The sequence below is a fragment of the Schistocerca serialis genome, chromosome 7, assembly GCF_023864345.2.
Source record: "Schistocerca serialis cubense isolate TAMUIC-IGC-003099 chromosome 7, iqSchSeri2.2, whole genome shotgun sequence".
NCBI lineage: Eukaryota > Metazoa > Arthropoda > Insecta > Orthoptera > Acrididae > Schistocerca > Schistocerca serialis.
In genome coordinates this window covers 294,581,719-294,594,513 of record NC_064644.1, presented here as the reverse complement: position 1 = coordinate 294,594,513, position 12,795 = coordinate 294,581,719, and the positions used below count along the sequence as shown (strand labels likewise).

General features: G+C 44.9%; 1 protein-coding gene across 1 annotated transcript in view; it reads left to right on the top strand.

Annotated features, from left to right (window-relative positions):
- LOC126413026 (AF4/FMR2 family member lilli) overlaps positions 1-12,795 on the top strand; it is a 423,561-nt gene that overhangs the window by 272,213 nt on the left and 138,553 nt on the right. The window contains exon 7 of the mRNA XM_050082919.1: positions 153-198. Within this exon, the coding sequence (XP_049938876.1) occupies positions 153-198 (46 nt within the window). The remainder of the gene's footprint in view (positions 1-152; positions 199-12,795) is intronic.

Genomic DNA, 12,795 nt, shown 5'->3' with positions numbered 1-12,795 from the left:
GTGCTGCGAGACGTGAGCCTTATTTATTCCTTGCAGATCGCGGCGACAGTTCGCTGCGCACGCTTTCGGAGTATCTGTCTCTCTGCTTCGCGACGTCTGTTTTCCTGTTTTGCAGCTCACTCACCTAATGCTCTTGCTTTCTGTTCTTGCAGATAACAGACGTGCTTCCAGCGCAGCTGCCGGTCGGCCGAAAAAGCGGTAAGCCCTGTCCGCCAGCTCACTTAAAGTAGATTATTTGCGTAGTTTGGTTAATTAATGCCTGTGTGTTGTGCCTGTGTTACTTTTTCCCCCGTCCCTTACAATTGGATTACTAAAGGTTTGATGAACTCGAATTTTTGTTATGTTGTTATGTTGTTATGTAGGTGTGCAGAACACACACACACACACACACACACACACACACACACACACACACACACACACACACACAGTCTGCTCATTGTTTCTCTGCAGTGTGACGGTGGTGTTCATCTAGATACTGGACCTACTGAACTAGTGATGAAAATGTCTTCCACCACCAGGATTCGAGGCGACTAAATCTCATGAAACGACGACCTTCGTTCAACTGTAGTTTGGGGACTGTGGTTGGTTTGGGGATACAGCTAAGGTAAACAGCTCTCCTGCCTTGTCCATACGTTGTCTGTAGCAAGTACGTTGCCGCATTTGATGTAACAGAATGAGGATGAGAGACCGTGAAACAAAATAAATGATTTGGAGAAGTCGGTGAGAACACAGTCAAGGACAGGCTGATAGAGATACATCTGACCCCATTCTCATCTGTAACGGCATCATGCCCGAGGCACTGGAACGCAGTGATCAGGCATTCCAGGAGTATCTCAAAAGCTTACACTAAGATGACAGAGTGGTAGTATAAGGTTTTGTGTATTGCTAGGAGAAAAAGATTGAATTCATCTCTGAAGCAGAAATTGACATCATGCAATACAAAGAGATCTTTGACTATCTTGAAGACAAATTACATTGTCTATTATCCGTAGATATGTCTACAGATTATTCGTTCGTATTCCTTCTGAATATTTGACAACCCCGCAGTAGTTCACGAAGTCTTGAAATTTGCTACCAGCGTTCAGTTGTTAACATGACGTCTAAGAAAGCATCGAAACTGTTTTGCCTAATGAAATGAGTTCTGGTATTCCTCATTAGGAGAGCAGTAAATCGTGTCAGGGGGTGCCATAAAAGCGAGGGGAAAAATGCAAAAACAAACGGATGTTAACGGTGCGCGAGGAGCGCCATCCGTCGCTGTTTTATCGGAATGACTGCTGTTGCAGACCTCGCCTCTGAAGAAACATAGAGATAAGCCGCCCACAGCGGTCTCGAACAAACAACGCAGTCCGCTAGTCGGCAACACAGCTACGTCGCCCCGTTTGAAAATAACGAATACGCATCGAGAGGGAAGCGGCATTGACTCTGAGGCATCTCGGAGAGAAATCCGAACCGGCCAGTTTTGTATCACTTCTTCCGGCTTCTGCACTGTTACTTTCAGAATGCGCAGACACGGAGAGAATTTTATTGACACAGCTGCCATGGACTGAACTCGACACAATAGAATTACACTTTCAACCTACTTCCAGGCGTCTTTCGTTAATCGTAATTTACAGTTCTCTTGTCGGTGATCGGACATTTAACAGAGGGAGAACACGTCGTACGAAACCTATGTTGCCTAGAATGAAAACGCGTCTTCTTTCTTCATTAAAATTAAACTCCTTCAATTTTAATAGAAGAAAGGTTGCTTCCAAAGGATAAGTTCATACAATTTATTTCGTTCACAAGTTCGTAAGTAACAGTGACCTGACTCAAGCTCCTATTAGCAGTTCACTTTACACTGAAGAGCCAAAGAAACTGGTACACCTGCCTAATATCGTGTAGGGGCAGAAGTGCCGCAGCACGACGTGGCCTGGACTAGACTAATGCCTGAAGCAGTGCTGGAGGGTACTGACACCATAAATCCTGCAGGGCTGTCCATATATCCATAAGAGTACGAGGAGGTGGAGATCTCTTCTGAACAGCACGTTGTAATGCATCCCAGATATGGTCAATAATGTTCATGTTTGTGGAGTTCGGTGGCCAGCGGAAGTGTTTAAATTCAGAAGAGTATTCCTGGAGCAACTCTGTAGCAATTCCGGACGTTTGGGGCGTCGCATTGCGCTGCTGGAATTTCCCAAGTCCGTCGGAAAGCACAATGGACAAAAATGGATGCACGTGACCAGGCATGGTGCTTACGTACGTGTCACCGGTCAGAGTCGTCTCTAGACGTATCAGGGGTCCGATATCACTCCCAACTGCATACGCCCCACACCACAGCAGAGCCTCCAGCAGCTTGAACAGTCCCCTGCTGACATGCAGGGTCCATGGATTCATGAGGTTGTCTCCGTAGCCGTAAACGTCCATCCGCTCGATACAATGTGAAACAAGACTCGTCCGACCAGGCAACATGTTTCCAATCATCAACAGCCCAATGTCAGTACTGACGGGTCCAGGCGAGGCGTAAAGCTTTGTGTCGTGTAGTCACAAAGGGTGCAAGACTTCCCGGTTCCGAAAGCCCATATCGTCGGTTGGTCCATTTCTTGCTGACTCTTTTTAAGGCCGGAGCGATGTCGGAGGAGATACAATGTTTTATCGGATTCCTGATACGATACAGTAGCGAAATGGTCGTACGGGAGAATCCCTACTTCATCGCTACCTCAGAGATGCTGTGTCCTGTCACTCGTGCGCCGACTATAACACCACGTTGAAACCCATCTTAATCTCGATAACCTGCCATTGTAGCAGCAGTAATCGATCTAACAACTGCGCCAGACGCTGGTGTTACCGACCGCAGCGCCATATTCTACCTGTGTACATGTCTCTGTATTTGAATACGCATGGCTGTACCAGTTTCTTTTTAGCTTCAGTATAGTTTCATTTACTCTAAAATCTCCCATTGTTGTATTGCGTTTCCAGATTAAACTATCAAACTATAACAGTTCACGGTAGCCATAATAATTGTTGAAACAATAAAATATCCCGTCAAATGGTGCTACTAAGAATGATACTTATTTGTCCACAGATTTCACGTGTAATTACGCACACCTTCCACGAATAAACAGATCAAAGATTCAATGTTGTCCTATCGTTCGACGGAAAACTTCCGAACTATTGTACCAACATCTGCGAACTGTTCGTACATTTTTGGTGCGATTCGAGTGCATACGACCGTTGCACGCGAATCTGGCTCTCACCTCATATAGAATGCACGTGTATGGTAGCACTTCACTGCTGTTAAACGAAGCGGCAAGTGTGCCTTCTGCCGTAAGTGAAGTGGCCCAACCCCCAGTGTTACAGAGGACCAGCGACACGGAAAAGGTATGATTGACTACGTTATCCACTATCTTCAGAGTACACGGTACACGTCCGTTGCTAATGTGATAGTCGCGCCATCAGATGTCTTCAGTCAAAGGGGGAGGGTCACAGAAAGAGGAAAGCGCCCTGTACACATGCGCAACACGAGTAGCGAAGGTCATAACAGCAAATGTCAGTCTTCTCAAGATACAGAGGAATTACAGACGTTAGCGATAGCAGTCACCTGGCAAGGGATGACTTCTTGTCAGACACACGCACAGTGCAAGTAGTATCGTGTGCATGCTGTCCGTGTGTAGAATGGGGAAGGCGCGCGATTTGTCTCAGTCTCACCGTGGGCGGATTGTTATGGCCGGGAGCTCGGCACAAGGATTTCGGAAAGTGCACGACTTGTCGGATATTCGAGGAGTGCTGTGGTAAGAGTCTTCAACAGGTGGCGAAACCCAGGTGAAACAACTTCCAGAGCCTGCCGGTGTGGCCGAGCGGTTCTAGGCGCTTCAGTCTGGATACCGCGGTCGCAGGTTCGAATCCTGCCTCGGGCATGGATGTGTGTAATATCCTTAGGTTACTAAGGTTTAAGCAGTTCTAAGTTGTAGGGGACTGATGACCTCAGATGTGAAGTCCCGTAGTGCTCAGAGCCATGTGAACCATCTACGAAGTACACAGCTTATTCATAGTCAATTCCGCGTGCAGGATAATATGCACTGTCGCAGCAACATTACGAATTTTTATTTGCGGTCTTGGATTGCCATATGGTGCATTTTATCAATGATTGTGTGCTGTCGTCAGTTGGATGGCCAGAGTGCGATTCGTCGAGCCTGCGTGAACTTCATCCAATTCGGTTTTGATTTGTGAGGCAGTCAACCGTTCAAATGGAATTGTTTAGTAACAACACGAAAGTCGGGGTTAATCTGTGTTCAATCACAGTTGACGCACTACTGACTCACTCAGATTGCTGTCAGTAATGATGAATGCGCTGTACATCCTTGGCATTCATTATAAGACCCGTGGAATAATCGAGCTTACCAACCGCGAAGGCGCAACAAGTACACTACTGACCATTAAAATTGCTACACCAAGAGGAAATGCAGATGACAAATGGGAGTTCATTGGACAAATATATTATACTAGAACTGACATGTGATTACATTTTCACGCAATTTGGGTGCATAGATCCTCAGAAATCAGTACCCAGAACAACCACCTCTGGCCGTAATAACTGCCTTGATACGCCTGGGCGTTGAGTCAGACAGAGCTTGGATGGCGTGTACAGGTACAGCTGCCCGTGCAGCTTCAACACGATACCACAGTTCGTCAAGAGTAGTGACTGGCGTATTGTGACGAGCCAGTTGCTCGGCCACCATTGACCATACGTTTTCAATTGGTGAGAGATCTGGAGAGTGTTTTGGCCAGGGCAGCAGTCGAACATTTTCTGTATCCAGAAAGGCCCGTACAGGACCTGCAACATGCGGTCGTGCATTATGCTGGTGCAATGTAGGGTTTCGCAGGGATCGAATGAAGGGTAGAGCCACGGGTCTTAACACATCTGAAATGTAACGTCCACTGCTCGAAGTGCTGTCAATGCCAACAAGAGGTGACCGAGACGTGTAACCAATGGCACCCCATACCATCACGACGGATGATACGCCAGTATGGCGATGACGAATACACCCTTGCAATGTGCGTTCACCGCGATGTCGCCAAACACGGATGCGACCATTATTATGCTGTAAACAGAACCTGGATTCATCCGAAAAAATGACGTTTTGCCATTCGTGCACCCAGGTTCGTCGTTAAGTACACCATAGCAGGCACTCCTGTCTGTGATGCAGCGTCGAGGGTAACGGCAGCCACGGTCTCCGAGCTGATAGCCCCTGCTGCTGCTGCTAATGTCGAACTGTTCGTGCAGATGGTTATTGTCTTGCAAAAGTCCCCATCTGTTTACACAGGGATCGAGACGTGGCTGCACGATCAGTTACAGCCATGCGGATAAAATGCCTGTCATCTCGACTGCTAGTGATACGAGGCCGTTGGGATCCAGCACGGCGTTCCGTATTACCCTCCTGAACCCAGCGATTCCATATTCTGCTAACAGTCATTGGATCTTGACCAACGCGAGCAGCAATGTCGCGATACGATAAACCGCAATCGCGATAGGCTACAATCCGACCTTTATCAAAGTCGGAAACGTGATGGTACGCATTTCTCCTCCTTACACGAGGCATCACGACGACGTTTCACCAGGCAACGCCGGTCAACTGCTGTTTGTGTATGAGAAATCGGTTGGAAACTTTCCTCATGTCAACACGTTGTAGGTGTCGCTAGCTGCGCCAACCTTGTGTGAATGCTCTGAAAAGCTAATCATTTGCATATCACAGCATCCTTTTCCTGTCGGTTAAATTTCGCGTCTGTAGCACTTCATCTTCGTGGTGTAGCAATTTTAATGGCCAGTAGTGTATGTTCCATTTTTTTTTCTTGCTAATTTGCGAAACTTGTCAAACCACCGTCGTACCTACCGCTGGTGTGCCAGGTGTGTGTGGTAGAGTTGTGTAGGGGAAAGTATCGGAAGGTGATGGGTGCCGGCAGGTGATGTGCGCTGCGGGCCGGACGCAGGTGCGGCCGTGGAGGATTCGCGGCACGCGCCACCGACACGCGCCCGCTCTCAGCCACCTGCAGCCCGCTTGCCAAGCCCTGCTCAGCCTCGGTTCGGTACACCTCGCCTCCGCCCGGCTGGATTCCGATGCGCCACCGTCACGCGACGTGCCCGCTAGGACTGGCCCACCTAGGCGCGGTAGTCAAAAACTTTCTGGTAGTGAAGTCAGACCGGGGAAAGGGACATCCTAGAGTCCAGCAAAATAAATTTTCATCTTCGCGAGTTCGTCGCTGTTCGGCAGTCGCTCTGTGGCCGTAGATTCGCAACGGCGCATTTCCGACGTATGGTTATCTGGAAAATTTTGCTCCATTCGACGCCCCCTATACCGCTCTGACCTTACCAGACTTTCCATCCTGTATAGAGTGCGTTCGTCGCTCCGTAGGTTCTGACTGAGATGGGCAGTGTGTCTGACGTGAAATTGGTTTCGTTTCGATACGGAGCATATGAACTAAAGGTCCATCGTTGTCCATCTCACGCAGTTTCAACACGAACTCAAGTTTTACGGAATTTATGGCATTACACACAGCTGGTTTTGAATCGTACTTCACAACCAGAATGTAAAAGGTTTTGCTGAATAATGCAGCCAATGTCGGAAAAGTAGAAAATCTTAATGACGGGGGTTGAATCACAAAGGGAGTCTCAGATGTAAAGTGTTTGGTTCACTTCTATTCCTTATATATGTGAATGACCATTCAGCAAGCGGAATTAGTACTTTCTGCAGACGATACAATTGTTCTAATGAATCCCATTATAGAGAAAGCAGCGGGACAGTTATAGAAAGTTATTATTCAAAGAACTAAGTGTATCATGTGTATATATCCTGTAAACTGGCTCGTTGCTCATCATTTCGATGAAAGAATAGTTAAAATGATCTATAAAACATTTAAGTGAGGCACAGTTGCAGTTCGATTATTCGGGAAACAACAGGTTTTTCAGTTATTCTACACCATGTAATAAACGTTTGAAGTGACCCGTACTGTAAATGGAGAACACTTTATTTCGAACTACCTATATGCACATTGGAAGTTCATGGAATTCTGTCTACTGCTTGTTCTTCGTCATTTGACGAGGTGATTCTAACAGTGGCTGGCGCTCTCTCTCTCTCTCTCTCTCTCTCTCTCTCCCCCCCCCCCCACTTTCAAATGTTTGTGTTGAAAGAAACTTCCCTTAAATATTACCACGATTTTGACTGTGTAGTCTTCGATTGCTTAAATTGATACCACCACATTCCATACAATAGCGCCGCGCGGAGTGACCGTGAGGTTTGAGGCACCATTCACGGATTGCGCGGCCCCTCCCGCCGGAGGTTCGAGTCCTCGTGTGTGTGTGTGTGTGTGTGTGTGTGTGTGTGTGTGTGTGTGTGTGTTTTTCCTAGCATAAGTTGTAAGTTAGTTTAAGTCACACACATTTGAACATACAATAGGCAATGTAACATAGAAAACAGCCGCATTTGAATGTATTTGTAAACGCAGGATTAAAAGGTAGCAATAATAGGATACGAAATTAAATTAAGGCTCGTGTAATAAAGTGCAATGAGGAGGAAAAAACGGCGTACAAAACAATCAGCAAACATTGGCGTTGTTGTTGATGTTTCGCCGTGCCATAATGTTATTAAACTAAGTATTTTTCGGCTTCTGTGGGAGGCACGCAGAAGTATCATATTGAAACGCGCACCCGCCTCGAAAGATTGCGCTGTTTCTATACAAGGACTGCGTTCTGACTCACTGCTAGATTTCAATACCGAGGAAGTCAGATACACCCCACTTATCTTGTATTTTGTTCTTTAATGTGCGTAACTAACAAGGTGGCAAAGTCTCATTATGTCAGTTGATTAAATAATTGGAAGCATGACATTTTGAATATTGTCAAAGCGACTTACGTAAGATGGAACTGCACTCTAGATACTTCGCACGACAAAGTGAGGCTTTAGATCGCAATACAATGCACAGGATATTCGTGAACAACCTTTCCATCTAATTTTCGTAATCCCATAAGCCAATTATTAAACAAAATCATTACAACGTTCTCCTTTGCTTTGCAGACCCATCGATTTCTCACTTCGGAAGTACTTTACTGACAAATGCCACAACAAAATTCTCTCTTGATGTAAAGTTAAAAATGCCCAAATCTTCCCAGTGAATGCAGAAAAAAACCCCTCTCTCTCCTAAGATCCAACGTATTCTCGGCGCTCGTGGAGCATAGCTATAGGAACAGATTTACATGGCGTGTTTACTGCAGTTAGCTGTCGTGCATTATGCATGAGACGGACACACCGACCTTGAACCCGTTTAGCAATATGGTTAGCAGTAGGCAAGGAGCTCCGCTTTGGTTTTCTGAGCTAAGAATCGTACGCTTGTACGTTGAGAATAGTCCAGCGTATTGTACAGCTTGGCTGCGTTGCTTCAGTTGCGTGACAAGCTCATTGATGACTTCTCCCACGAGTTTCACATCTGTAATGTTTTGCAACCGATAATGTTGCAGGCTTCACAATGGAAATCTGTTGCAAAATGCAGGTAGATCTGCAGAGAGTGCACTCTTTGTTCAGGGATTGATAGTTAACTCTCGGTGCAAAAAAGTGTTACGTATTATGCATAAATTGGCAAAAAGACCCATTATTGCTGGAGTACACTAATTGCGCACAATCACGGGAAACAGTAACATCCGTTAAACATCGGAGAGCATGTTTACTGGCCGACATAAAGTGAACCGACAGCATAAAAATAATGATAGGAAAGGAAGTTTGCAGATGCATTCGAAGAATCCGTTGGAAACGTCCGTCCACAGAGGAGTCTAACGATACCACCACTTGCAAAGTAGGTTAGAAATCAGATCAATAATGTTGCTCACGCAGCGTATGTTCTCTTTATCGGGCAACAACGAAGTTATTGACTGTGGATGGTATCGTCAGAATGGAAATAATGACGTCACTGTAAAAAAGTCATTAATTTTGGCACTTATCTTGAGTAGATTTCGTCGAAGTTGTTATGGCACATCTTGCTGATTCTAGGGTGATTCCACTTTGACTGCTAGAAGGTCCAGATCTGTATTTTAGCAATATTTGAAAACCTAACAAATGCGTGCTTCAGGAAATTCTTAATGATCAAACAATCCCAGATCAGAACAGTTGTATGGTAGAAATAATTTTTTACTTTGTGTTCACGATCCACATTTTTATTAAACTTCTTGTAAATTCACATATACTATTTCTTAATTGTCACATTACCAAGGAAACAGTTTTGTATCAATCTTCATATATTTAATTTCCACTTTAACCAAACACAAGACTTGACTGTTCTTTTACAAAGCGAAGTAACAACTTAACTTCTGCAAAGTGAAACAAAGACTGCTCTGTGCGCATTCGCGCCAAAACGTTTACAAGTAAGTGCAAGAGTGTGACAGTCTCACAGAAATGAATACACACAAGAACCACATCACTGTAATATATCGATACATCGGAGTACCTATACATTAATAAAACCAAATGTGAATATTGTCACAAAAATGTCTATTACTTCGCAGAAAAGTAGTACGATATTACTGGTATCGAGAACTGGGGTTGGAGTGCCGTAATGGTCACGTAAATAAAGAACCATTACAGCAGGTTATTGGCAAAGGTTCGTTCGACAGATTCGCGGACACTGCAGAGGAGTTACACATGTCGTCCCACACTAAGAACATTGCGCAACAACAGCCGCGCATTAAGTTCTGGGCTTCCTGCAGACACAATTTTGCTGTCGTACGTTTAACAAAAGCATCAAAGTGTGCGACTTGAAATGACCCGCCAACTGGAAACAAACTCCAAAGTTGAAGTTCAAGAGACAGCACGTTTCCTGTGGGTAAAAGGTCTAATAAATTACATACATTCTTCGTGAAGTTCTGGTCGTATATGGACCAAATGCAATGTCGCGTTCAGCCGTTCTGATATGTGCCAACAGTGAAAGCCCTGAAGTTCACCTGGCGTATACAATCTTCGAATGGCGTAGGGAATGAAAACCGTTGGCGAGTGGTCGCCAACTGCGGCCCGCGGTTCTTAGCCGTACTTTGTAGCGAAGTCGATGTAGCAACTAACAGTCGAAACCAAAAGCCGTCACCTACCTTCAGGGCTTCTTGAGAGGGTAGTTCTCGTGTTCGGTAACAAACAGAATTACTTCCGGGGACAGTAATATTGTAAAATGCGGTTACTTTCAGTTAATATTGGCGAGTTTGTCCGTGAGTTAAGCAAAGTTGTTCACTTAAGGGGCAGAGGGGGGTAAGTAGGGTGGCGACTGCGGGGTTAGAGGATGTGAAGGTAGAATGTTTTCTTATGGGTACTCTTATCTCACGGACGAGCGCGACTCGCACCAATCAGCTGCAATGGTAGAAATTTTGCCACCGAAGTGGCACGAATTCCTGGATGCGCATTACAGAGACAGTTATTTTCAAATGCGGTACTTACTTCAACAAAGGATACGAAATTAAATTAAGGCTCGCGTAATAAAATAAAGTGCAATGAGTAGGAAAAAATGACATACAAAACAATTAGCAAACATTGGCGTTCTTGCGTAATGCATTTCAATATAAGTTCTGTTACTATTGTTAATGATTCAGACGCTCACATAGGCAGCACAACACCGTTTCGTCAGGCAGTTACATTGTAACAACTTTGGGGGTTGCTAAGGTTAGCAGCAATCTGAAACAGAGAATAGTAGACTTTAAACGACTAGTACTTGGGGCGGCGGCCGACTCAGCGCGCCCTTACTGTATGCTCGCACAGGATACGGTAGCCGATGCGTGGAGAACATAGCGCTGGGCTAGTGCATTGGGTTTGTTTGGAAGGGGAGGCCGGTAACTGTTTCCACCTTTCAGCCAGCCAACGATGACGGAATAGAGGCGCGCACCGTGCAGTCTTTCTCAAACGATTTTACAGAAACTGTCGATAATTTTTTTTATTTTATTTTTTCGCTTTACTTATGGCTTTATCTGTCAGATTCATGATGATGAGCCCATCATTTCGTTAATGGTCATAGTTATTGTGATATAGGCGTGAAAGTAAGACACTACGTGAAATTTGGAAAAGTGTGCAATGAAAAATACAGGTCGCTATGATTTTGCGTTTGATTCATATGACATAGTATGTTGTTGCTTATGAAATTTAGCTAACACACACACACACACACACACACACACACACACACACACACACACACACACAGACACTTGGGTAGACATATCTATCTCTCACCAGTCTGAGAAAATTGTGACCCGATGTAGCACACACATTTACGATCGCACCACGCCATTGATTAAGCCAGAGTGAAATATCCTCAAGATTCCTCATATTTCATAAACGGTTTTAGAAATCGAAATGAGATGTTGGTAAATGATAGCATGCAAAGAAGGGAGTATTTTACCATATCGTTATTACGTAAAACTTCATTATCGACCGTCTTACTCCAGTATCAACAGACTTTTTCGGAGAAAGAATGTAGGTTTTCAGGGCCATCGAAAGCTAGTAAACCGAGAAACCCTATGGGTTTTGGAACAACATATGTGATGACAAGCAAGTCTAAAATAAATCGCTGCATTTTCGATGGAATTCTTTTCAGATACTAACGAAAGCAGAGATGGCAGCAGATCTTTTTGAATGGTCACCATGCAAGTTTGGGTGTGGAGGGGCCCCACGTAATATTTACAAATAGTGTGAACGTAGACTTAAGTTCAGGACGGTACTCCCTCTCCAACACTTGCCATTTCCCCTACAGAGTTCTGAGCGACCCCCCACCACTGCCGCTCTCCCCACAGTTCCCCAGCCGACTGCGCATCCAGCGGTCAAGGCATTTTGCGCGCACTATACCTGGTGAATTGGGGACTCACAACATTCAGATTTATGCAACTACCAGTTAACAAGATCGGTGCGAATACGGCCCGAGGTTCTGCTCCACGATGTTAGTATTGGTTCTCGAGGGAAAAAGTTTGACGACCAGTGTCTTAGGTGGTTGTTGTGTCACCTGGCTGCATTCCCGTAAGTTAGCTGCGCATAGTGCCAACAGTGTGACGAAGGCCGCACCGTCATTTCTGTAAATCATGTAAGGGAAATAGTGGGATGTGAACTGTGATTTATTTTCAAAGAATATTCTTAAGAATTTATTTTATTTACTAGCGATTCATCAAGAACATTAACACATTTAATCACACTATGTAAGCATGGAAGTAGTTGCCCGGAAGTAACTGATGAAATCATAACCAAATTCCTTTTAACAAAAGCCGCCCGCAGTGGTCTAGCGGTTCAGGCGCTCAGTCCGGAACCACGCGACTGCTACGGTCGCAGGTTCGAATCCTGCCTCAGGCATGGTTGTGTGTGATGTCCTTCGGTTAGTTAGGTTTAAGTAGTTCTAAGTTCTAGGGGACCGATGACCACAGATGTTAAGTCCCATAGTGCTCAGAGCCATTTGAACCATTTTGAACCTTATAACAAATTTGAATTTTATTCACTTTAATAGTGCCTAAAAGCATTTTTAAAAGAAACTGTTTTGAAAGTGTAATCAGAAAGCACCCTCTAAATATTAAAGTTACAATTTATTCAGAGGCAGAAAGAAACAAGTTTTGACTGTATGAGCTTTCGTGCAGAGAACCTTGCCGCTCCCTTTTGACACGGCCGTAGTTACGACCACTCACAACAGCCTCTGAAAGACTACACTGGTGCAAATCTGCAATACACCAGATGACTTTAAACTAAGAGTTTTAACAATTTACACAAGCACACAAACTATGCACCCCCCCCTGTAGGAGGGTTGGAAATGGTACCAAAC